Source organism: Plodia interpunctella, chromosome 24 (assembly GCF_027563975.2).
Source record: "Plodia interpunctella isolate USDA-ARS_2022_Savannah chromosome 24, ilPloInte3.2, whole genome shotgun sequence".
Lineage (NCBI taxonomy): Eukaryota > Metazoa > Arthropoda > Insecta > Lepidoptera > Pyralidae > Plodia > Plodia interpunctella.
In genome coordinates, this window is record NC_071317.1 from 636,143 (window position 1) to 663,977 (window position 27,835).

The following is a 27,835-nucleotide window of genomic DNA, read 5'->3' on the forward strand; positions in this document are numbered from 1 at the left end:
TAGCCAATTTTATTGAAATTTTGCACACATGTAGTTTGAAGTATGGAGAAGGACATAGAAACCTTTTATCAAAAACAAATAAATGTTCCCGTGGGAAACTCACGCAGGCGAAGGCGTGGGTAAAAGTTAGTATTTCCTATTTCTTGGGTTGTAAAAAAACAGCTTGTAAAAAAAATGTTTTCTGACGTGCATTAATATTAGCAGTTTCCTCGATATTCTTCCGCGGATGTGGCGACTCACGTCAGTGGTTAATGACTAAGAAATACTAATTATTGTGATGACTTGAGGGAAACACAAATAGTATAGAGAGATTATATATAGTCTCTATGGCTGAGGAAGAAACCGGGAGACTTCTGCTTCTAGTGTTGAGGAAGTTTTAAAAGGTTCAATATATTTTATCATCGAAATAAATATAGACTTTTCAACCACGCGCATCGGTGTCATTCTCGGCTATCACGCCTCGAAGCTGCGCTGAATTTAAATTTTGAAGACGTGATTGTGATTTTAGATCCGACTGTCAAGCCTCTTCGGAATGCTCTTGTTGGCTATGCAACAAGAGCATTCCCGAAGAGGGGTTACATACAAGTTGATAGCAACTTGTGTGTAAAATTGAAAAGGCAATGGCAAACCACTCCATTAATAATGCCAAGAAAGTTGTTATGTGTGTTTCGTTCCACGTAATGATCACGACCGTCAGCCATGAGGAAATACGATTTTCAATAAGACGATTTTGACGACCTCGGTGGCGAAGTGGTAAAGTGCTTCCCTCTGAACCGAGAGGTCCCGGGTTCGATCCCCGGTCGGGTCATGATGGAAAATGATCTTTTTCTGATTGGCCCGGGTCTTGGATGTTTATCTATATATTTGTTATAAAATATAGTATCGTTGAGTTAGTATCCCGTAGTCTCGAACTTACTTTGGGGCTAGCTCAATCTGTGTGATTTGTCCTAATATATTTATTTATTTATATTTATTTATTTAATAAGATACTGAATGTAATTGAGATACATATGATATTGATGACGCAACTCGTCCGATTGATTCTAGGAGCGCGTCATTTCGCGTCACTAAGGTTGACCGCCTCTCAGCAATGGTCTACGCTGATCTATGACCTATGGCCGTCATTCGCATCTCACGTGAAGCGAAGATAGGGCATAAGATATGTAAGCCAGGATAGTCTTAAAATTCAAGTTATTCAGATATCAGTATGTTTTAATGTGAACTCGATTTTGCCGGCTTCACTAGCTTAATTTTTCCACGGGATCAATTATTTTTCCGAGATGAACAGTACCCTATATGCTTCTCTGTATTGCAAACTAAATGCATGAAAATTTTCAAGAAGATTGCTTGAGTAGATAGAGCGTGAAGAGGTAACAAAATGGGCACGGTCCATACGATTTCCCCCCAATCTACGCCCACGAGTAGTTATAAAATATTCCCCATAGCTCCTAAAAACTTGAGGGAGACTTCTAAACTTGCAACGGGGCCACTTTTTATCGCATAAACTATTTTGTCCTATTGTTCTTTGGCATAACGATTTTGGCATAATAGATCTAAGGCATCATTGATTTTTGGCATACGGGTAAATGTGGCATAAATAACTGTTAGGTTAGGTTAGTTATGGTTCAAGTAAGAGCGTTATGCTTAAAAATCATTATGCCAGTACCTATGCTGTGTTATATTATTAAAGTTTTATGCTTATAGGACTGAGACTGACAACACATTGTGTTCGCTGGCAGCAGCGGCAGACGATAGTGGAGCTCGCTCGCTCGGAACACGCTCCCACGAACAACAAACGATACGAATGTTTGGCGAAAGTGTGGAGCTGACACGACATTTCTTTAGTATATAAGGTTCGTGTTAAGTAAGACCTGTTAATACAAGCAGTTATTTATTTATTTATATAAAAAAAAGAATCAGTCAAATAATGTGCACCGAAAATACTAGAAACACATCGATATTGCACACAACATACAATCAACAAAGTATAAACGTAGTGCAGTTGCATTGAGCGCAGGTTGTTGAACTTTCGAGGGCCTTCGAGACGTCACCGCAGTGTTTTCCTTGAAAGCCTTCACTTACCAACCACACTGCTCATTATTTGAAACATCTAGTAAGTATATCTCCATAATAAAGTCTAGATATTTTTATCTGTTTTGTCAAACATTTTGCACCGCCATTAGTTTTGCACATGCGTCAACTAGTGAACGTGTGCTATTTTTCTATTGTCCCTCTAAATATGTAGTTATCATTCACATAACATTTTTGTTTACTAGCTTTTTCCCGCGACTTCGCACGCGTGAATTTCATTTTTTTTAAAAGAATCGAAGTAAAATTTCATGTATTATTTTATCACATATTCTAAGACTTACATTTATTTATTACTATGATTCAAATTCGTATTTCTTGTCATCTTTCATTCAATTCCCCGTTTTCCGCTACGTGTCTCATTACGAAACTTGTCCTGTCCCGTTTCCTGCAAATTGTCCCGTGTCGTTTCCCGCAACGTGCTCCATCCCATTTCCCGCTACGTGTCCCACTCCCGCTTACCGTAACGCGTGCCGAACATTTCATGGACCTCTCTTCAAAAATAATAAAGTTTCGGATAAATTTCCACCCGTACATCATTGCTCGAGAGATGCAGTTTTCAAAATCGAATTAATGCATTATTATTTTTATCAACTACAAATTTAAATCACAAATTTCATGTGTCTTACTTCAAAAATGACGAAGTTTCATACAAACTGGTAACCCCTATTTCACCCCCTTGTCCCCTTTCAAAAACGGCCTAGTAGACCGTGCGAAGCTTCGCTAGTAAAAAAAAAATAAAAGTCTTGTGATTAAGGATTTACCTGACCTTAATACTGGTACCAATCAATTATATGTTTTCCTATAGTTGACATATAACCAGTGTTACCTTCATCGAATTTCGTCAACCACTCACTCGCTCAATGTCGACTAGTAATTATACATTATTAACTGTTGCCCGCGGCTCCGCCCGCGGCAAAAAGTAGCCTATGATACTCTCCGGCTCTCCAACTATCTCCACCCCAAAAATCATCTCAATCCGTTACTCCGTTTTGACGTGAAAGACAGACAAACCAACACACTTTTATAATATTATTAGTATGGACTTGTACAGGATTCGCTCTGGTAAAACTATAATAAATTATACACCTATGCCTTCCTTTTGAATCACTCTATCTATTAAGAAAAACCGCGTCAAAATCCGTTGTTTTCAAGATCTAATCATACATATAAGGACAGACAGACAGCGGGTAGCGACTTTGGTTTATACTCTACGCGCATGCGCTGTGATGATCAACTCGCGGCTGCGCGATGTTTCTTTTCTTTAAAAACAAATGCTGTCATCGACCATTTTTAGCTGTTGTTACTTTTAAATGCTCGTGATTTACCAGCCCTAAATAAACAATATTTGTCAAATACCGAGTATAATGATCTATAATATATACTCAGACAAGGTCCTACAATACTAATTACATAGTCATTGCTACCCCCCACGGCCGCGCAGGTCAACTGAGGGTTCATGGGACATCGATATTCATCGTTTTTTTTAGGAAAAATTATACGTATCGACTCGAAATAAATGGCACTATAATTCGTATATACAAGAAAGTGTCTCCGTCTTTATTGAATTTCAAGTATCGTAAAGAGAGAAGTGGGCAAAACATCGTATTTTGTTAAGACAGCAGGTTATACACTGTTATGATGTTAAAGTTTTATGAAATAAAATATCTCCAGTTTTGCTCTTGTAGTTTTTATATATACCGAAAATTGTCGAGAAAAAGTTTTATAAGGAGATCATTATAACAAAACTATTAAAAATGTTGAGTTAGGTGGGTACTTGTGCAATATTCAATACTCTGATATTCACGTAAGTAAAAATAACTCTGAAATAATTTCGTGCAATTTACAATATCCGGGCAAAGTCTAACTTGTAACAAGGACAACAACCCGGCACTCTCTGAGTTATTGTTAAAAATGGTGGGTTGCACCGTCCGCTTTGACGTTAACTCTAATCTGCGCAGAAAAATGCAAAGTATAAGTAATGCAGCGGCGCGCAGCAGTCAATGTCAAAGTTGATTGGTGCAACTCAATGTGACTTGACAACACTACACGCTACATTCAATATTATATAAACTTTTTCAAGAGGTCATCATAAAAAGCCAGCAAGAGATTTGGGGCTTGACATCGGTCGATTGAACGAGAAGATCACGGAGTCAGATCAGGGAAGGTCGTTAAATCGCCTGATATCGTGAAACGTTCTGTCCGCGAACCGTACGTCGATGAACGGTTCTGTCGTTCAATCGACCGATATCGAAACTTTCTGTCGGCGAATCGACCGTCGGAGAACAGTTTCATACTCTTTTTGCTCGGCGTGTCTGCGATACATTCATCCATGTCATATAGTAGACCTTTCTTGACACGCACTGATTTAGCTTTAGGTTAGTTCCTCGCGAAATCAGCATAGCTAGCTGGCAAAACTAATTATAGAAATCGACCTATTTGTCCGGGGACACCAGATAGCTCGTTTTTCTGAAACTACCTTCGGTTTGAGAATAAGAGTTCATCATGTGAAAATCATTTCGCAAAACAACAGAGAAAACAGACAAAAAACTTCACATACTTGAAAAATTACGTAACTACTGCAAATTTTTAGTAATATTATAAATGCGAAATTTTGTGAGGATGTATATGTGTATGTTTGTTACTCGTTCACGCAAAATCTACTGGACGGATTATTATGAATTTTGGTACACGGGTAGAACATAACCTGGAATAACACATAAGGAACTTTTCATCCCGAAATTCCCACGGGAGCGAAGCCCCGGACCGCCGCTAGTACTATATAATCTGTGCCGTAACTTTCATTATTGATATCTTGATTTTCTATAGTTTGGTATATATTTATTCGAATTGTAAACAATATTTATGTAATTATGGCTTGAAGAATAAACCTTATTTTCAATCGAGCGAAATAGCTATCAGGTTTAGAGTCGCAAACTCATATTAAAATAACAGTACATACATCAAATCTTTTCTGGATTCCAACAATCACTATTTGATATTAACTGCCCACGTGTGCACATACTGCAATCCAAAGGGTCATAGAGAAGACTAGTTTCCTTTAGGTTCCTATGCCGTGTCCTTCATTCCATATGACACAGAATACATAACACAACATTTAGATCGCTAAATTCATTGGAATACCGCCCATTCTCCTCGCTTTTACCATAATGTAAAAAAAATCTGCGCAGTCACGATGACTTACCTGTAATAAATGAAAAAAAAACCATGAATATATGTAGAAAGAACAACACGCTTCATGCAAATAGCAATAAAGTATATATTGAGACGAAAAATTTTCATTAGGTGAGTCGTAATTTCAATAGTAATTTGAACTTAATGCCGGCTCCACACTGTCGTCGAACAGTTCGCCGAACTTAGGCGGATTAGGCGAATAAAAGCTCTCATACAAATTACCCAATGTTCACGCATTCGCGTCGGCGTGTGTCTAATAATGTAATGAAATTACATTTTTACAAGATTTTGTATAGTGATAGATAATGTTCCCTGAGGAAGTTTAGATGTATAATTTATAGAATAGAATATTGTTTATTGCCAGAATATAAAACACCACAACTCAAAACACACATGAAAAAGAATAGCACATATATATACTTAGGTTATTATGGTTTTACCAGAGCGAAGCCGGGACAAGCGGCTAGTACTCTATAAATTGACGAGGAAGGCGTCGTTGTTGCTCTAATTTCTGGAAACACGTTTCATTTCCACCAACAAAATTGCAAGTTTACGTTTCTCACGCATTGACAATCAACAAACGATGAACAAAACGCAAACTTTCACATTGGGCGAGTTAACTAGCATAAACTAAGTAGCAGGCGAATGTAGGCCAAAGTCACTTTCTATTTTTATGGGGCAAAATTTTTATAACATACATTTTTCTCTCACGACTGCCTAAAGAAGGACTTTTATGTTTTGTATGACATGTGTGTATGACAGATACACAGATTGTGAGGTATCCTTAGATGTATACGCAAGTTACGTTATCTAATTAACTGCGCATTGTGAAGTTTAGAACCGCAGTCCTATCTTTTTTAAATACTTGTAAAATTACTTAAGTTTATTGACTTCGATAACACGACATTTTAAAAACTTCAATCCAGATCAAAACCGCGTTGTACAATAAGATCATAAGAATATGCAGTTTTCCTCATCTTGTTTTCCTTCATCAGAAAAAGGTTAACCGAATGGTATTCAAACCCAAACTTGCAATTAAAAAAATCTATTGAACCCTATTAACAAATTATTAGAAGAGTGCATATACGATTATATTCACATTATGTTCTATACAAAAATAAATAATATAAAAATGTTCTGTAGTCTATTGGAAAATTTTGCTCGCTTTCGTCATACTCTTTGATTTCGCCGTAAAATACACTGGCTCATTGTGAACACGACATAACCAATGATGTAACGGAACACGCCGCCGCCATCTTTGTTTTGAGAAGCGCGCGAGATCCGACCGGGAAATTGTATCAATCTATTGTTTACAAGAAAATGCGCTTTTACACGATAGTTTATAATATCGTCTACTGTTTCTGTTATATAAGTTAACGACCTTTTAATATTAGTTCACGTCTTGACTTTTATAGTTTTCTTATAGAATAATAGGCAAATCAGATTTTTTATCTATCTATCAACCTGCAGAGCCTTAGTAGCCATAGTATAAAGGTCTAAACCTTTATACTATAGACAAACCACATCAACTTCCATTCATTAGTTATATTTACGTGATGCGCTCGCAAACATATAGACAGCAGACAGACAAAAATTTAAAAAAAATGTTTTGGCTTTTCTTCGTCCCATAAAGTCCTCCCATCCCATAATAAGGTGTTTTTCTTTAATATCTCTTTATGTACAGTCGGAGCCCACTTTTACTTACACTTTTGTTTATTATATGTATGTGTACTTAGATATAGATAATCAAGCATATTTAAAAATAAACGTCATAAGAAAAAGGCAAGATTCGTATTTTTATGGTGTTTATAATAATTATAAAAATGTTTTATTTCAAATTAGCTACACCGATTGCTTTTTTTTTATTTGTATATCACAAGGTAGACAAATAACGAGATATCTATCGATTATGCATGCACCCATCAAAAACTGCTTTACTCGGTAATAGCATAGTATGTATGGCACCGAAAATTTACAACAAAATTCCAAATCAATATAAAAGCTTAAATTTAAAACTATTTAAAAAGCACCTCAAGTCTTTATTAACTGATAAATGTTATTATACTTTAAATGATTTCTTTAATGATAGACTCGGATAGAATTTAGGGCTAGTATACATTATAATTCTTTTTTTGTTTTGGATTTGTAGTGGATAGCATGCTCCTCTTTATTTATTTATATTTGCATACTTATATTCGGTAACACGTGTAGGTCTAATTCATTTTGACATCAATTTGTCTATTTGTACTCATGTTTTTGGCAAATAAATGTTTCTTTCTTTCTTTCTTTTAGTACCAATTCAGCAAATGAATAAAAAATAGTAAATCGCGTAATAACACCGGACTGAATTAAAGATCGTGTTTGATTGTAAGTACTTATGTACATATAGCATCTTTACGCATTTTATTTTGTACTCAGTCAAATAAAATAAATATTTTGTTTGGAGTTTTCATAACATTATTCAAATGGGTTTAAATGGAATGAAATCTGTACTAGCTATATAACAAATCTTAAAACTTGTATAATAAAGTACCTATTAAACTATCGACCCGGCTTCGCTTGGGTTGGTAAAACCATAAATGACCATTTATTTATTTAGCTAAATACAACGGTACACAATATGTATCCTTTTAAAGTATTTAGTAAGAAAAAAATAGGCACTTACAAAAATTTCTTAGAGAAACACAATATTATCATCCTAAACACGTTGACTCACATTCGTCAATGTCACAAAACTGCAAACAATTCCTGACAAGACACAACATCTTAACCTTCTCAGAAACCCGCAAGAAAATCCGTGCAGTGGTTTGGGGTCTATCACGAACAGACAAGCAGATGAGGCAGCGGACTTTGTTTTATAATATGAAAGAATAAGGGTGCCACAGATGTGAATGTGACCATGTAGAAGTAATTATTGGAAAGTTTGAGGAAAATTCGCGTGCAAAACAAATCTGACTACTTAATTAAGTTACATACGTATGATTGCATTATGTAATTAATATGTAAGTATAACATATTCGTATAATATTATATAATTATTGTTGCTTTTAGCCAATATCAAGTCGTTTAGTCAAGAGCTAAAGTTTAAGAAAATCTTACTCCATGGTTCTTAGCCCTCTGTATTTTATAAAGTGTTTCCATTCTTCTTTGCTATGGAAACTTCAAGATTTTAAACAGACTACAGACTTCCTAATGAATGAAATATATTGGGTTACTGGTATCAAACGCAAAACCTCTTAAAGGCTACTTGGGTACATCAAAAAAGGGTTTTTTTTAATTTATTTATTAGGTTTAGACAAAATTCGTAGAACAAAAGGTGTTGTCTCTAATTACCTAATGCGCCTTTGAAAGGTTATACGTTAGATACCAGTAACCCTGTATACGGAAAAAAGTCTAGTCCCTACATATATTACGAAAATAACCCCCCGTAGTCGTGTGTGTCTGTCCTGTATGAACACGATAAACTCAAAAACTACCAGGCAGATTTTTGTAAGGCTTTCACAAATAGGTAATGTGATTCCTGAGGAAGGTTTAGATATATTATGCAAATGTAATTTATTATGGTTCTACCCTAGTGAAGCCCAGAGGGGCCGCTCGTAATAATAATTTCGAATCGGACTGATGTTACAAATGTGACAAAAATTAGCGATTTTGGCAAATTAAAGAACAAGGAATGAGACAGATCTATTTGAAGGCGTGTGATTCCGCCTTAGAATACGACTGCTCCATATCCTCTCAAGGATATAGTACGAGTCGACGAACACCAGACCTTGGTCGCAAATAGGCAAATAACATTCTCAAGTTACGTTGACGTCAGCCAGGCGGTCGGTTTCATACAGCCTAATCTTTCGTCGTTCATTGACTCCGGGCTTCGCGCCGCCACAGCTCCTAATTCGTCCAAGAACACGTGAAGTTGTGGGAGAAAGGGAGATATATCTGTCAATTTGGTAGGGGTACTCGTAACTTGACCCAAATAGCTCTGAGTGATTCAGTCTGGTGTCATAACACTATCAACTATAATTTTCCAGTACATACGCAACGCCAATTTTATATACCTCGTCGTGCGTGTTGCGGTCGCTTATAATAAACACCACAGATTATACAAAATGTTGTTATTTATCTGTCATCTAATGTCAGTTCCACACTGTCGCCGAACCCAGACACGGTAGTGTGGAGCCGACATCAAATATTACAAAGTGCGACAATGACAAAACATACTTTAGGTTAAAGTAGGCTTTAACTTTTTTATGAATAACTAGTAGCCTGTCCCGGCTTCGCTCGTGTAAAAACATAATAAATTATACACCTAAACCCTCCCCCGGAATCACACTATCTATTTGTGAAAACTGCATGAGAATCCGTGCGGTAGTTTTTGAGTTTATCACGAACAGACAAATAGAAGCGGCAAAGGACTTTAATTTATAATATATAAGGATGAATTTGACTAATTTTGTTTCTACATTCTTAGTAAGTTAACTGCCATTACTTTTATTTTCACTTAAATTCGTAATGAGTGAGTAGCTTTAGAATTACATTTTCACCACAATCACATTAATTATGAGCCAGTAAGAAGTCGAGGATCGAAATAGTTACCTCACTCATTAAGACGGAGAGAGTTACCCGCTGAGCAGTGAGCTCCAAGGTAAGAAAGCGGAAAATATAATTTTTATATTCACCAAGCGAAAATTACACTTTTTGACGCGACTACGCAAAAAAAGGAATGTAAAACAGTTTCAATAAATACATTTCGCGTTAATAAGTGCGTAAAAGATAATTTAGAAAAATTTATGTAACGTCAATCTAAAACCCTCGGCGCAAAATAAGGTGTGCCAATTATTCCAACAACTCTGTATGTCTGTCCGTGGCATTGTAGCAGACAAACGCAATTAAAAAGTACGAAAGTAAATTTTAATACAGAACATTCTTAGCTATGTTTGGAAAATTTGTGTTTTGCCCCGTTTGGAAACCGTCAGCCGTCTTTTCTAGAAAATGAAAGAATTCAATCTAATATAATAGGGTATTATGCATAATGCACATGGAGCCTGTCGTGCATTCCTACGTAAACAATGACAGGCAAGGTCGTTCGTTCACTTGTGCCTAACCATCTGACTGTTGCTCACCCGACTAGCGAAAAAGGTGTTATGTTTCAGGGCTCTTCTGTTGGTCTATTATAAAAAACGCGAAGGGCTCGCTTGGTTTGGTTAATAGCTAAAGTTTTACACGAGTATTTTACTTAATTACAAGCTTCACCGGGGCACTATGCACTTGGGAAATCACTACATAATATAAAACAAAGTCGCTTCTCGCTGTCTGTCTGACCCTGAATGGTTAAATGTTTTTAGGTAAAGGATTTTGATGCGAGTTTCACTAATCTTCTTCTTAGTCGTATTTCTCATGGCTGAGGGTCGTGTTCATTACGTGGAATTATACACACACAACAACTTTATTGGCATTAGTAATGTAGTGGTTTGACATTGCCTTCTCCATTTCACACACAAGTTAATAATCAACCAGTGTGCAGGTTTCCTCACGATGTTTTCCTTCACCGGGTTTCACTAATAGATATTGTAATTCCTGAGGAAGGTTTAGGTTAAAGTAGACAACTTTATTATGGTTTTACCCGACGAGATTTCGGGACTGACGGACTGTAAGGGTTACAAGAATCCGCAGTAGCACATAAAAATCTTCTTCTTTGCTTGTCGATGGCAAATCAACGCTCTATTGGATGAAGAAGAAAATTTGTGGTAATCCACTCTGTCATTATCCCAGGTGGTCGGGTGACCTGCACAAAGTTGCTGGGAAACGCTGGACGGTGCCGCTTACGTTCGGTAATTTTTTTTCAAAAACGAAGGTCTATAACCAGCAGTGGGTTAATTGAGTGTGTCATTTGCTAACAGTTTTTATTCGATCGCGTAAAGGCATCTGACACGACTTTCACTACTTTAAAATAATGAATGATGTTGACTTATATCCAGCAATGGACTTCCTTGTGGCCGAAGTCATTCATATGAAATTTATACTTTTTTTTTTCTTTTACCTTCAGACCAGCCATGGAATATGTACCGTATACATGATAAATATTTTTCAAGAAGTAGGAAACGTTCGATGTCATTCATAAACATACTATATAGGTAATAAAACGTAATAATAAATTTAAGGTTAGGTTATTATAAATTATATGTATTTTACTTTTTATGAAGAAATAGGAAGGTAGGTACTGAAGACAGGTTAAAAGGTGACTTATAATGACTTTAGCAAAGTTATTAAAATGAAATACATTGTATACATTATAACCCAGAATTAAATATAAATATTTCGATACATACCGCCATCTAGTGGCATAAGCGTACATTACTTAATACCGACTAGCATCTTCATACAAATATGGACAGATAGTTCTCGGTATGGTTGGCAGATGGTGGTAATAATTACATAACGTGACATATAGATGGCGTTAGGTATCGAATGTATTAAAACTATTCATCAATGAGGAGAGAAAGGTGCTCATTTTCTATGCGTTCTTGTGTTCATAGTTAAAGTTGAGAATCGCGTATATTTTTTACAACATTTAGGTTATTGGGCTTGCTGATCGACCTGCTAGCTTCACGCGAAAGTAGCTCTTGCGTCATTCACGGGTCAGCATCTCATAATACTTGCATCATCCAAAGGATGTTATGTGTGTCAATTTTGTCTCAAGAGTGTCCGTTAAAAAAAACCCGCGTGTCATATTTCCTTGATAAAATGGATTCTTATGTACAATTTATCGTCCATGTGCGTTCTACTTTTTACACAACTACAGCGAAACAAAGAGGTTTATTTTAACTTTAGTCGAGAAGTGGACAGCATAAAGTAGGTCATGATCACGACTCTAGCTTTCTATGACGGTTAAAAATTCGTTCTTCCTTTAAAATATTCTTCTCTACAGCTTCTAAGGAATTATCTTAAGTACCTATGTAGGTTCGATACTATCGCCGAACTCTGGCAGATGAACATTGCATAGTTTGTATGAGTGCTTTTATTTATCGCTACGAAAAAAAAGAGTAATGTATACCGAATCCGTCAAAGTTTGGCGAAGTGTTCGCGAATAATGTGGAGCCGGCATAATGAGGGGACTCCACTAAAGTTGTGCAGTGCGGTACGCATTTTGAAACCACCAATAGAATTTCGTAATCGCGTTCGAAATCCAGATTCGGTCCGCTCCGCAAAGCACAGCTTTCGTGTAGTCCCAGTCTTACGAAAGTAAAAGTCTGGACTTGCAAAGCTTATGTTTAAGTGTTAGCTTAGGTAGTGATTTCTTGACTTTCCTTTGGTTGTCTATTACAATCTGCGTGAGAAGAAGCAGGTGGCATATTCTGTGTTCTTTCGCTCTTACAGTACGGGAACAACAATGTGCATTTGTGCACACTTATTGGTCAAAAAACATACTTATGTTTTTTTATATAATATACTTATGTTTTGAGTCGACATTATGTCGTCAAATTATACTTATACCTACTTAGTTATAAGTATAATGTCGACTCAAAAAATGTTATTGACTGTGAAATGAATGCATTTTTTGACACCCATCTTGTTGTCCCTGTTTGGTCTAATGGCTGTTTGGCCGAGAACTCTCATTCATCTGCGCGTTTTCCCTGCTTCTTCCTCAGCTTTTGAACGTCGGTGCTCAAGATCCGATTTCCTACCTTTTCGTCGTCACTTCGTCGTCCGCGCCATTTGTAAATTGTCTTTTTTTGTGATTTTGTACAATAAAGTTTTAAATATTACATGAAGAGGTAGAAAATAATGGGATTCTTTTTTTCGTATTTAAATTTAATTTAGCATAACGAGTTCGGCATTTAATTTTTTGACATAATAATATTTAGACTTACTGGTTTTTTGGCATATCTTTATGATTACAGTTTAGGCTAATGTATTTTGCCATAATTTTGATTTGCATAAAGCTATAGCGTAGCAGTAGGTTAAGGTGCTGGGGGCGGCGCTTGGGCCACCCATAAGCCGCCAATATGCTTTAAAATATTACGCTTAAAAATTGTTATCCTTATGGTAGGTCAAATCAGCGCCTTGGCTTGATACCTTGGCACCATGCTGAGCTGGTCGCCATTTCGGCTTACATATTTTATTCGATTTATATTTGTTACTCTTTTGTATGTTTGGATTTTATGTGTTTGCCGAATAAATGATTTCTTTCTTTCTTTCTATAAAAATTGTGCCTAAAACATTATGCCAAATTAATATTGCATGCGTAACTATTATTATGATAAGTAAAAGTATGCCATGGTAAATTATGACATAAATTTTTATGCATAAAAATAGAAAACCGAAGATAATTATCGTTTTGAGTGTAATAATAACAGTTACCCCGTTGTCCAACTGAACATCTGCTTCACCCTTTCCGATCGCAAATTCGCCGGAGTCGACATCGCCTGAAGCAAAGAAAAGAAGATTCACACGTTAATATTACTACTAATATTATATATGCGAATATGGTGAGGATGTGTATCGATGTTTGTTACTCTTTCATGCGAAATCTACTGGAGCGATTGTTACGAAATTTGGTACACGCGTAGACTATAACCTGGAATAACACATAGGGTACTTTCTTATCACTAAATTTCGGCATTTCTTCTAAGCTGTGGTCGTTCCGAAATGATAAGTAAAAAAATAGTTTGTCGCTTTATGAAATATCATTTAATCAATTAATATATATATATAAAACTCTTCTGTTACTGAGTGACGGACTGTCAGACAACGTACAGCCGAAACTACTGGGCGTAAGAAGCTGAAATTTGGCATGTAAGTTCCCTGGGGAGTGTAGTTGAGCTTAAGAATTCCCAAGGGAAAAGGATGTTTACTCACATATGAATTTGTGGCCAAAAGCTAGTTCAGAATATTGCGTGAAAAAGGGCCCAAATTCTGAATAAACAATTTGATTTTGTTTCAAGACTACCTACGGTGATGCATATGGAGCCCTGATGCATATTACTGATGCAAACGTTTATTTCCCAGCCTGTGTACATTGCATAATTTATATTTGCTTATAATTTACAAATATGTACATGGATTGGTATAAAAGGCGTTTGAGAAGTGACGTAAGCCAACCTTGGTCGTTGCTTCACAACGGCAACCGGTAATAGGATGGATTCTACGCGATTTAATGTTGTTTCTGTATTATTGTGACACGCTGGGTCATAGATCAATAAGAAATATAACCATGTATCTACTGCATGTAGAATATTATGAGATGGAGCCGATGCCGACGACTAAAACGGTGATTAAAATATGACGACCTCGGTGGCGCAGTGGTAAAGTGCTCGCCTCTGAACCGAGAGGTCCCTGATTCGATCCCCGGTCGGATCATGATGGAAAATGATCTTTTTCTGATTGGCCCGGGTCTTAGATGTTTATCTATATATGTATTTGTTATAAAATATAGTATCGTCATAACACAAAGTCTCGAGCTTACTTTGGGGCTAGCTCAATCTTCATAATGCGCCTAATCTATTCTGTTATTATAAAGAGGTAACCGTTTGTGAGTTTGTATGTTTGAGGCGGGTAATCTCCGAAACTATCGGACCGATTTTAAAAATTGTTTCACCATTAGAAAGGTACATTATCCAAGATTGCAATAGGCTATATTTTATCTCAAAATTCCCACGGGAGTGAAGCCCCGGGCAACATCTAGTTATTTATAAAATGAATCGAGAGGAAGATAAATACCAGTTTCTATTCAATAGTATTTAATAGCTATACCCAACTTTCCCATTCGTTTTTGTATATATTTATTCTATGCATGGGCCTTCCTTACTTCTTCAGCTGTTAAGCATTAGAATTAAGAGTCCCGTGCGAAGTGGACAAGAAAAAGTATGAAACCTTTTTCTTCTCCTTTTCGCACTGTCTTTGGAATCCTTAGTAGTGTTTATAACTATACAACGCGGCGCGTCCCGGTTTCGCCCGACTAAAAACATAATCAATACACCGAAACATTCAGGATTCAAATTTTATTTCTTATATATATATCATTGAAAATGTTCCTTTCAATTCATTATTCTAATTCACAACTTTTCATTTTGTATAATTTATCATATAGATATTTTGTGATCAATCGATCGAATCGATATTCTACTTTTTTCTACGGTAGCGAATTATATTGTTGGCAAATGTTATGCTCGCTGCTAACTGGTGTTCATGTATCGCATTAAACTGCAACTACAATTTACTTACTATAATATTATATATGTAAACACTGTAAGCGCTCCTAATATTAAATAAATATATAAATAAATAAATAGATTCAAGAATCAACTATCTATTGGTGAAAATCCGCACAGACAGACGGACACACACACACACACACACACACAGGCACAGACAGGCAGAGAACTTTGTTTTATAATATGTAAGGATCATTGGTAAGGATACTTATGTAGATGTGCAAAGTCTCGCGTTTGCTTAATTACGCATTACAAGTTCACACTGTGGGGTCGTATATATATCTATTAAGAAAGACAATGGATAATTACCTTAATTAGTGACCTGGCCGCCCTGATGGAAGGTTTTATCCGTACTATCGAGGTCGATTTGAATATCATTTCATTTTATTTTATCTATTAATTGTATCTAGATTTACTGTATTGACCATCGCGTTTGGAACTGGCTGCGCGCCGGGATTTCGCTCGTGTGGGAATTTTGGGATAAAAATAAAATTAAGTACTAGGTTATTGTCGACCCGTGTACCAAATTACATCGAAATTTCCAAACTACTTAGCATACATTTTCGAAATATACGTAATAAATCCCGATTAAATTCTCTTTCAAATTACAAAATAATAAATCAAAATCGGTTCAGCCGTATAGCTGCTACGATGCGATGAACTAGACATACAGATACACAGACATTTTAAACTTTATCTCCCTTCAAGAAGAAAAATAATGTGAAAATAAAGCATTTTGTATTGTAATGTAAAAGATTAACTGAGGAAGTAGTCACGGCCCCTTTAGAATTACAATCGTTGCCAATTAGCTTCCTGATCGGTCGAAGTTTTAAAAAACACCAATTTTTTTCATTAGTAAATACTTCACACCTATGAAAGGGTACAACATTTGCAATTAGGTATTGTCCTCTGGCGCGTATGAAGTTTGTTTGCGATAAACTTAAAAAAAAACGACTAACGAAACTGCATGGCTTTTCATGCGATTTTCATCATAAATATGACTTTCATTACATGTTCACCCCTCATTGTAGTAATTTGGTTGATGTGTTGAGGTTGATTTTTGAAAAAAAAAGTAGCATATGTTGGAATTGGGGTCTTTGAATAACATGCATACCAAATTTCATCAAAATCGGTACACCAGTTTAGCCGCGAAAGAGGAATAGACAGGATAGTATTTCGCATTTAAGTATAATATTAGTATAGATTAGATTAGGCGCTTTTTCACATCATATTGATAATAAACTTAATATGCAAGTATGCTTGCATATTAACATTAAAAATGCGAAAGTCTGTCTGTCTATCTGTCTGTTCAGTTTTAACGGCTAAACCGCTGGACCGATGATTTCGATGAAACTTCGTATGCACGTGTTAAAGAACCCCGTTCAAACATAACCCACTTTTATTTCAAAAATCAACCCCCGAAATGGGGGGTGAAAGTTTGTATGAAAATCGTGTTTGTTCCGCTTTCGTAGAGAAATTTCAGCGGGCGAAGCCGCGGGCTAGCCGAAGCCAGCATAGTATAATCTATATACAGGATTTTAAATGACTCGCTTGACCGTGTCGCAAACATCTTTAAGGGACCGCTGACCGCCCAAGGCCCTTCAAAGGTGCATCTAACAGGACCGGGGGCATTGACACCAACCGGTTACGGGAATGCAACGCCTGATGCTGCGTAGATGCATTTCGATAAATGGGCGATAGGCTCTTCTATCTATGTCTTTGTCTTCTGAACGATTTCCCGGTTGTTTCCTCCACCATAAAGCGTTGGAACTCGGAGTCCATTGTTCGCTTTCTTTTTCTCATGCGCACTTCGCAACTGATCCATATATTTACTTCAAGTTAGGTATTTCATTTTGTATGGGAGAGCAAATTTTTGGTTGCGGTAAGTTGCTTTCTGGGCTGTGATGTCGGTGGCGAGCAGGGAATTACATGGGAGAAAATCTAATTTCTAGCGGGTAAATCAGAGAATAAAATCTAGTGTTTATCCTTACATATAATAAAACAAAGTTCTCTGCAGCATCTGTCTGTATCTGTTCGCGATAAACTCAAACACTACTGTACGGATTTTCATGCTGTTTCCGTCAATAGATAATGCGACTCTTGAGGAAGGTTTAAGTACGTTTAATTTACTAGCGACCCTATAAACCGTCCTCTTGAATTACTTATTAGAATAACCCGCATCAAAATCCGTCACGTAGTTTTAAAGATCTTCTTTTAAAGATGTTTAAATACTTTTTTATACCAAGTATGACGTAATAATAATGTTTTTACCAGAGCGAAACCGGAACGGGCCACTAGTACGATAAAATAATGAATGCAAATAAACTATATCCGCCTCGTCCGCCAATTCGAAAGTTAAGGAAAACAGCTGATTTTACTGAAGAGCCTTGGACCTTCCGCCGCCATTTTGAGATTATTGAAAATTTATGAGGAATCAGTTTTATTCGTAGGGTACAGAAGGACGGACACTCCGGGCGTTCAAATTTTGCAAGATAAATAAGATTTGTTTCACATACAATTTTATTTCTGTGCGTTTGTCTGTAATCAAACATTGTAAGTTAAATTTCAAATATCCTCAGTCACCTCATACGACATCCATGGAAAAATAATTTTGTGATCCTTGTTTAGGTTGTAAATCGCCTTATAACGTACGAAGGGAAAGAATTGAATGGCATAAATTGAGAGTATATACTCTCAATTTATGCCATTCAATTATCCCACTACTGGGAATATTCCCAGTAGTGGGATATCAAGTGCCGATGATGATAAGGCACGACAGTTTCAACATGTTTCACTTATTCCCAGTAGCTACTTGACACTAAATAAACAATTAAATTTTTAACGCTGTTTTTACAACCAGCCGCTTGCCCGACGTCAGTCCTCCATGGGAATCTGTGTATAATGTGTATCACATAAAAAATTACATCCCACTTCCTCATAAACATGGATGTTTGCGATAATGCATCGATTGTTTGTTTGTCTTTTCGACGAAAGGTGATTTCGTTTGGAATTTGGTAGGTATGCGGGAAGAATTTGAATTTGGTATGTAGGAAGAATGACAACGGAAATGAAATACCGCGGGAGAGAAGCTGATGGGCACAGGTTTTGAAATTTGTTGTAAAATTTCACACCATGTAAGTAGTTATGGCTAACAATGTAACTCGACACTGGCAAAAATAAGCTCTATTGAAGAAGTTTGATTGCCATAAAGAGGAAAAGAAAAAAAAAAGTATTTATATAATACAGATCACGTCTTTATCGCTTAAAGGGAGAGCCAAGAGTGCCGAGACTCGACCACGTTTGGCTAGATAGTAGATTACTGGCCAATCCAATATCCATTTATATTATCCTTAGTTTATAGCCCTTTAACTTGATTGACTTGAGCTGCTTCTTGTGCTTGTAGCACAAGAAGCATACCAATAGAAAACATGGTCAGGAATTATTTATATTTTTCAAAATAACTGCAGTTATTTCCCAAAATATTTTTGTTGAACAAAAAATACGCGAACTTTTCCTGCTTTTCTTAACACTAATGCAACGCCCGTTCACGAGTTGACGCACGCAGGAGTCAGCCTTGTTAAAGATGCGACCACTATCTAAATACACATGTCTGCAACCAACCCGTGCAAGTTTAGCATACTGATCATATGTTGACTGCCAAATCAAGGTGAAACAAAGTTTCGCACGCAGTATTGCGGACATGGGCTGATGGACTATTAACACGTCTTATCCTTTACGGGGCAGACAGAGCTGAAAGCGGACAAAATGTCTGACAATTCGGACTTTGATCACTTCTTCACTTTACTTTTAAAAATCTGCAAATGCGAACTCCATTGTCGCCGAACTCACACATGTCGACGCGAATACGAGAACGTTGCGTAGTTAATATGTGCGTTTTTATTTACCGCAGTGGAAAACCAGCAATATATACCGAATCCGGCAAAGTTTGGCGAACTGTTCGACGACAGTGTAGAGCTGTCATAAAAGGAACGTGGCAAAGATAGAAAAAAGAGAGAAAAAAAAATCTAGTCGTATGATGGCGCCACAACAGGTAGATAAATACATATTACCGGAAAACATTTCGCCATACTTTCGCGGATTCGACATAACATTGCTGGGTTTTTCATTGTAAATCAATTCAAATCATTCATTAAGACACATCACCTTGTTTCACGTCATATTCAAAATTAAATACTAATATTTACCAATGCTACAAACACTAGCGATAATAAAAGAAACTGGTCCGCTCGATCTTTTTTTAAAAGTTTTTTTTTTGTTTGGTTAATTATATATAAATATATATATATATATATAGGTATATATATTTTCCATTAATCAGCATTTTATCACAATCATAATGTGTTTCAGTACCTTTTGACCATGTACTTTATTGTGTACTTACATTGTTATATTACTGATAAAAAAATATACATACATTTATATTTAAAAAATGGTATGCCCTTCTGGAATAATAGGGACCAACACTGTTTGAATGAGTTTCTTTCGGCATTTCTCAGCAGTGGTCGTTCCGAAATGCTAGTAGTTTGTAGCTTTGGTAAATATCATTTAATTTAGAATATGACGTGAAAAAGTGCCTGTGAGGGCCTAATTTCTGAATAATTGATTTGATTTTGAAAGTAAATGCTCACAAACAACGCAATATTCGTGCATTTGCGTCGGTATCTGTCTAAGTTTGGCGATCACAGATTTAGAGTAATTCATGTTGTCTGTGTTGGCGATACCGTGTAGCCGGGATTAAAAAAAAACATCTTGTATTGTATGTACAGTGTCCAAATGGTCTGCAATCTGAAACACACTTCTCACGCAACGTTGTGGACATGGCCCATTTGGGTCACACACGTGAACGTACAGACAACAGAATATCGATCTATGCACATTCATTGCAAACTCGCTCTTATAACCAACGTATAGGGTCTATCATGACGCGCTCATATGTGATATGTTACGGACAAATCACACAGACTGAGTCCCAGAGTGAGTTCGAGACTTGTATTATGAGATACTAACTGTATTTATGCTAATATTATATTTTATAACATATACATATCAACATCCAGATGTTATCATCATCTGGCATTTTAATGTCCCCACTGCTGGGGCAGTGGCCTTCCATATATCGAGGTCCAATGTCAATTGGTGGGTTTTAACGGGTGCAATTCCAACCAGGACCAACAGCTTAACGCGAGTTCCAAAACACGGCAGAATTCGAGACAGTACATTCGCTCGCTTTATTGCCACAATCGCAAGCAGAGCGCGCGCACATGACGCCATCATCCAGTTAAACTAAAAAAAAAAACACAGTATGTGCCGCTGTTAGCTGTTTCTCTTTTGATAATATTGTAAAAGGCAATCAAGTAAAATCCTAATCCCAATTTAATATTTATAAATGCGAAAGTAAGTTTGTTTGTTCGTTACCTCTTCACGCTCTATCTACTCAACCAATCTTCTTGAAATTTTGCATACATGCAGTCTGAAGGAAATGTTAAAGGACATGGAGTATCTTTCATCCCGGGAAATTAACGCGGGCGAAGCCACGGGCAAAAGCTATTACCGGCGGCTTTGAACTGGAGAACCTTCGAGATTCGCAACATTCGGCTCTGTCTGACCCGTCAGGGATAAAGACGTGACTGCTATATGTTCGTGTGGAATACAATATGCTTTTAGTTATAAATAATATATATGAATATAATAAGGATAGTACACAGGAGTGAAAGGCACATTGCATAACAAGTCTGTCTGTAAACACTACCGCACGTCGTGTCGACCTAACAAGCACCTTTGTCACGTGGTAATAGGTGCTATATTAGCAAGGCGTGGCCGTGTGTACCAACAACTGGGACGAGTGGAAACCCGAACATATTGCAACTTTATTGATGGTTATACTCGACTGCAAAAAAGGAGTGTATGTTTTTAGAGTTCGCCTAGTATGTATATTGCTAAGTTTCATTATATTTCACGTCTTGACACATTCCAGATGTGCGAGGTTAATAATGGTGAGGTGGATGAATTTCACGACTGTTTGAACGCGTTTCATTTGTGTCGCACATTTTTTTTTAAATAAAGAATCTTTTTTTTTAAATTAAACATTTATAAAATCAACATTGTATCAGTAATTATTTATATAATAGGATAAGTAAATTGGTTACTGTGTATGGTACAATTTAATAAACACTAATGACAGCGCCGTGGCGGCGTTCAAAGTGCTCGTGAAATTCACTCAGGTACAGTCTGACTATTGACAGAAGATAAATGGGGGGGCTCTGCAGTGTCCTCACGCCTGGCACGATCGCACGATCTTCGGCAGTCAGTCAGACCATTGTCACACGTCATCCTTGGCAACATTGCGTATCATCCTTGAAAATATGGCGGGTCGTGATATCGGCAACGAATCAGCTGTATTGAACAACGGGACGCGAGCCTCGAGCGGAAACGGAAAGGGTTTAGCATTCCAGAGTTAATATGGCCGCGTTCTAGACTTTCCATTCTTACATTGATACAATCAATCATATAAGCGGTGATAATCCAGAGGTTGAGACGAAGGTTTGTGAACCGAAAGGTCTCAGGTTGCTACTCGTGCCAAATGTGTCTATATACGAATTTGGCAACCAATTGCTTCCTATGAGGGAACAGGTCGTAAGGGTAACCTACACCTTATTTATCAGCCAGTGCATGTGAAATGGAGAAGGCAATAGCAAACCACTAACAAACCGAGCTAAATGTAAATCAATATTAACAAAATTACTTTTAAACTTTCGCGTTGCATTAAACGCGCAAATATACCTTTTTATTTCCAAGACGTTCGGAACCTTGTTGCAGAGATCCGTGGTAGGTCAATCGACCAGTGACCACGGACCTTTGTAACAAGGTCCGAGACATCTTGGAAATATATAATTTTTTTTAATTATTAATGAATTTAAATAATAAAATTATTTAAATTCATTAATAAGTAAAATTTTTATTAATTGCACACACGGATGCGGCCGGCGCGATTGCATAGTGCATCAATTAGGAAAATTGCAGTAGCAACCAAAGTTACTAAAACAAATTACAGACGTTACGATTTAGTCCGATTTCTAATGTTGGTGCTGTTAATCAATAGGCGATGGCATCATATTGTTTTTAGGTTAATGGCTCAGACGGATTGAAACAAGTTATTAGACTGAGGCGAAGAAAACTTATTTATATTATATGCTAGCTGGTCGTACGAGGCGAATAAGGGACAAGCCTTGGCAATTAATAGGCAACTACGGCATCTCCAAAGAGTGTTGCCCAAGTTGTAAATTCACAGATGACTCTGTAAATTGCGCTGTCGTGCTGTCACAGCCCCGAATGCAACCGCGAGCACACGAAGCTAGCCCTTGTGGGGCTCGGCTACCGTAAGAATTTAGTAGTTAATAAACAAACTAATAACATTTTCATGCTAACTAGCTTGTCATTAATTAATCTCAAAGATGTTTTAATTGAAAACTTCTTTAGCGCCGTTAAAAGTAAATAATGTTAAATTCGCTAATAGAAAATTCATAAGACGTCAAAAATGCACCACATTTAATATTCAAGTTTTCACTTCTGTCGGCACTCACAGAGTGCAATCCGTTTTTTTTTTCTGGAACCTACAATTTTTTAACACATCTATCCCAACACGACCTGATCAAGGCTGACCTGATAGTCGGACATTGTGTGCACCATTTAGGTTGGAACTAATGATGAAGAATTACAGCATCAAAGTGCGATGTTGGAATTACAATCCATATCATCGTCATTATTTCATATACACTCAGCCCTTGTCCGCGACTTCGTATGCGTGTTTTACAACCGGCTTGCCTGACGTCTATCCTTATCCTTACGAATGTTATTGTTGCCTATCAGATATCAGGGGCTCGATTCTCATGCAATCGAAGTCCATTTCACCAATTTTCTCCAATTTTTTTTAGAAGGTTTAACACGGTTTCTTGATTTACGAAAAATCACAATTGAAAGAGTTTAATTCAATGCATAAATCGATCGATTTCTCCCACTGTAAATTTGCTTAAAACCTTCGAAAAAAATTTGATGATGTGAACTTCGATTGTGTGAGAATCTGGCCCCAGGCTGCCAAGGCTACATGACCCTTAATCACCTCTCGTGTGGTCTTGCTTGGGCAGAACCACAAACCATAATGGCAATCGCTTTCTCAGTCTCTCCCAGTTGCTTATAAGTCGTTGAGCGTCGGGGCCCAGGGTCCACTATCCTCCTTTTTCTTCACCGGCATACAATCAGACCAATGGCACAACTGGTGTTATTAATATTTAATAAATTCGTATATTGACTGTACGTGTCTGGGAAAGTGTATAAATATTTAAATCTAAGTTCTATTGTGTACTTAGGCTATAATATTTCAAGCAAATATTAGTTAAAGAATAAAGTAGGAAAGCGGACTCTGGGCTTTGACGATAAGCGGCGAGGAAGAAACTAGGGAATCGCTCAGGTGAGGGAGAAAGGGAGACATTAGAGAAACAGTATAAATCTCGAATCATTTTGCATAATGACATCTTGGAAGCCAAAAGCTTTTGTGTGCTCGTCGATTGAAATTATATTCCAACACTAGGACAGCGACTGTCAATGGCTATGCCGCTCCTGCCTGACCCCCTGGCCGTAAGGGCTAACTCAAGAAATGCTGGCTTGTTGTCGTCAATGGCCTGACAACTAGGAAGCCGACGACAGTGCGAAGTGAAGTCTAAAAATCTTCTCTGACAAGATTAATTAAGAGAGATCTCATTGTATTCAATTCATAACAATAAATCATGTCGGTGCAGTAAACCATTGAGGAGGTACCTAGTCTGGAGCCATTCCAGGGTTCACAATCAGGTCATGCTTAATGTACCTAATAATGGGTACATTGTCATCCAAGATAAACGGGTGTACAAAATTTCTGCTCAATCAGTAGAAGATATATTCTTAAAAATTGACTCACAAGATTTCACCTGAACATTAAATAAAAGCGTGTAAAAAGTAGGAAAGCGGCCACTGGACTCCGAAGCTCAACGGCTGAGGAAATAACTGGGAAAACGCTCAGATGAGAGGGTAAGAGAGGTGATGATGAATCGTAAAGTGTTGGTCAATAACAATAGTTATTCAATGAATGACAAAGTTGCTTTCACGTGTATTCACACACGTGACTGACTCTGTTATTTCACATGACTGCTCTAAGAATATAATGGTTTCTGGGCTCATTTGTAAAGAAAAATAGTTGAACAGTTTCCAGATGATCGATTTTGTTGGTCGGAGTGGAATAGCAGGTTTTACAGCGTTGTAGATCGCCTGATGGTAAGCAAACTCCGCCATTGACACATGAGTTTCTTTCGGCGTTTCTTCTCAGCAGTGGTCGTTGTAGGTAATGCTAGTAGTTTATTTATCAAATCGATATGATTTATTTTGGAACATGACTTGAAAACATGCCTATGATGATCTATAAATGCTTAGACTTCGAAGTTGACACCAGCAACCCAACAAGAATCACTGTTGCCGACTTTAAAAAGCGATAGGTTTGCTTGTAAATAGTTTATATATTTTTTATTGAAATCTTTAGATCTGAATTAACTCTGAAGATTTCTGAGAAATGGTTTTCTGAAAATGGGATTTACTTATGCTCTGGTTGTACCGGCTCTAGCATAAAGTCAAAAACATTTATTCATTCATAACTTCTTAGAATATGACGTCTAACGTCATATTTTCAATAGATGACCACTCAAGATCTTCTCGTGGATGTCGTGCCGCACGAGGTGATCATAGGGTATAAAGCCATAGCTTATAGGCATCAACAGCGTTCTCAAATAAGGTGAGGTGGTAGGTTTACATTTTTAACAACTTTAGAGGCCGAAAAGGAAACAGGAGACACGCTCGGTAAAAGACCCATTCGGATTATTAACGATCAATGTGAATTATTTCATAGCTTTTATACAGCTGTTTTTAATTGCCGGTGCAGCAAAGAAATCATTTTGCTTATCGAATTAGCTTGTGATTAGTCGAATCGCATTTTTATGATGATGAAGTTATAGATACGAAATACATGTTGACGTTTGACGACCATTTAAGCAATCATCCAAATAACAAGGTAGCTCGTTTAACGTTCTTGCGTAATTTTATTGTCATGTCTTCTCTTTCTACAGCTTCTTCTCATTCTTCTCCCCGCATCGATATCTCGGGAAAGGCATTTCCTATTGGCTTGCAGAACCGTCTATGTAGACTGTTTTGTGTATGACTATAATATGGTTATTATAACAATCGACTGCTCATAAAAAGTTTGTCTTGTGGTACGAATGGTACGATGGACACAAAGCCTTTCTGCGTTCGAGTTGAGCACAGAAACGTAGACAAATATTATACGCCTAAGTGCAAATATTACTCCGCGCTAGAAATTGAACCTAAGGTAGATGGCGCAGTTCTTCCAGTGATATTTCTTTTTGTTTCGTTTATCCATGTGGAAAGGCCATGTGGAAAGTGATCTGAGCCCATACTGCCGTTTTGCCAGAGATATTAGGCATATTGTTTTTTTTTTTATAAAAATTAGTCGAAGGGGACTGACGGAACTGCGTTTTTAACAATTTTTTTTGTATTTATTTTTGTTTTTTCAACAATTTGTAATACGTGGATGTAATGTGTGTATATTTCTTGAATAAATATTTTACATTACAGTTTGGATTTTTGATCAAATGTTTCCATGCAAGATTTTCTATTATGGGTTTACCGCGAGGTCACTGCTCGCAGTATAAACTTCTAGTTGTGTAAATAATGTTAACTTGAGCAAATCTTTGCTTTATCAAACTGTTATTGATTTTGTACTAAATAAATTAGCCTGTTTGGAATGTGGATCTTCATAAAATTTGAATGCAGGTTCTGTTCTTCATTTATATGCCTATTTAAAATGCCAATTAAAAATATAAATCGTTTAAAAAATATCTATGGTAGCAACGCAGCCAGCCAAGCAAAAGCATTTTAATATTTTTAATTGAGGAACTTTCTTATTAGACATAATTCTATTTTCGTAATAAACATTTTAAATGCAAAAAAATAGAACGAATTGGTCCGAAAATGTTGATAAAAGGCTGTAGAAAAGCATCATCTTCTAGTCGGCAAGCAAACAGGTAGTCAGCCCCATTCATAGCTGGGTCACTTTCTCCTTACCTTGATTTCTTACGCCCAAGTCGCGTACGTTTGCTTACACTTACACGCAAAATGATGGTATTTTTGACAACAAATACTTTTACTTTTCAAACACATTCACTCAAAAATATATGACATTTCTACTAATCTCTCTCATTTAACATCATTATATAAATTTCATTATATGATTGCTCAGTTACTTACATAATTAACTTGTCTGGTCAGTTTATTTTGAGATGACCGTTCTCGATTCTTAAAAGTAAACCACAAATATGTAAACTTACCGATTCGTATTCGATTTCGGAATATCCACAAAAATATTTAGCAAAAAACTAAAAAGTCACTGGCACAAAACACGTCACGACTCGGAAATTCTAAATTCGAAAAGTCACTGACCACTGAAATATGGCGCGAAATTGCGCCAACACTTTCCCTTTAATTTTAGTTATATTTTTTCGTATTTATTCCTTTGATTTATAAAACAAAATCGTAGAGCGACCTCGGTGAGCCACGTTCAACGCGGACAGTGGCTACGCCGGTTATAAAACTACACATGAACAATTTCTTGTTTACTCCTCCACTCGAGAAACTCGAATCGGGCTATCCGATCGCAGGAAAATGTTGCAGATAGAAATGCATTTCCGCATTATGGTGTGTTTATTACAAAATGGCCGGTTAATAGCATGTTAACCAACATTGCTTTTGCAGTAGACATGTTGCAATAGGTATAGGTAAGTTGTCTTGTCCGTTTTCGCAAGCAACGTGCGGGTAGGCAGGTAATTAGGAGCAATCCTTACTAGTAAACAGATTGACATTACATATATATATTTATTCTTATCTAAATTAATACCTGATCAATAAGCAATTTATATAGTTTCACGAGGAAATCCACACAAACAAAAGGCTTCTACTCTTCAAAGAGCCTCAGTTAAAATGAATAATGTCCAAGAATATAAAGGACTTATTAAAACTGATACAATACAAAATTAACACATGAATAAGCAATTTTTTACAACTTTTCTCAGTTACGCAATTGGACTTTGCCCAGCAGTGGGACACGAGATAATATCTTTATATTATAACTAAATGTTGCCCGGGGTTTCGCTAACGTGGAAATTTTGAGATAAAACAGCAAGATAGCCTATAGCAATCTTGGATAATGTACCTTTCTAATGGTGAAA

General features: G+C 36.8%; 1 protein-coding gene across 1 annotated transcript in view; it reads right to left on the minus strand.

Annotated features, from left to right (window-relative positions):
- snu (snustorr) overlaps window positions 1-27,205 on the minus strand; it is a 97,983-nt gene extending 70,778 nt beyond the window's left edge. Inside the window, exons 1-2 of the mRNA XM_053763521.2 lie at window positions 26,939-27,205; window positions 13,642-13,706 (exon numbers count right to left, since the gene is read on the minus strand). Coding sequence (XP_053619496.1) covers window positions 13,642-13,703 — 62 coding nt within the window. The 5' untranslated portion in view covers window positions 13,704-13,706; window positions 26,939-27,205. The remainder of the gene's footprint in view (window positions 1-13,641; window positions 13,707-26,938) is intronic.
- Between the last annotated feature and the right edge of the window lie 630 nt (window positions 27,206-27,835).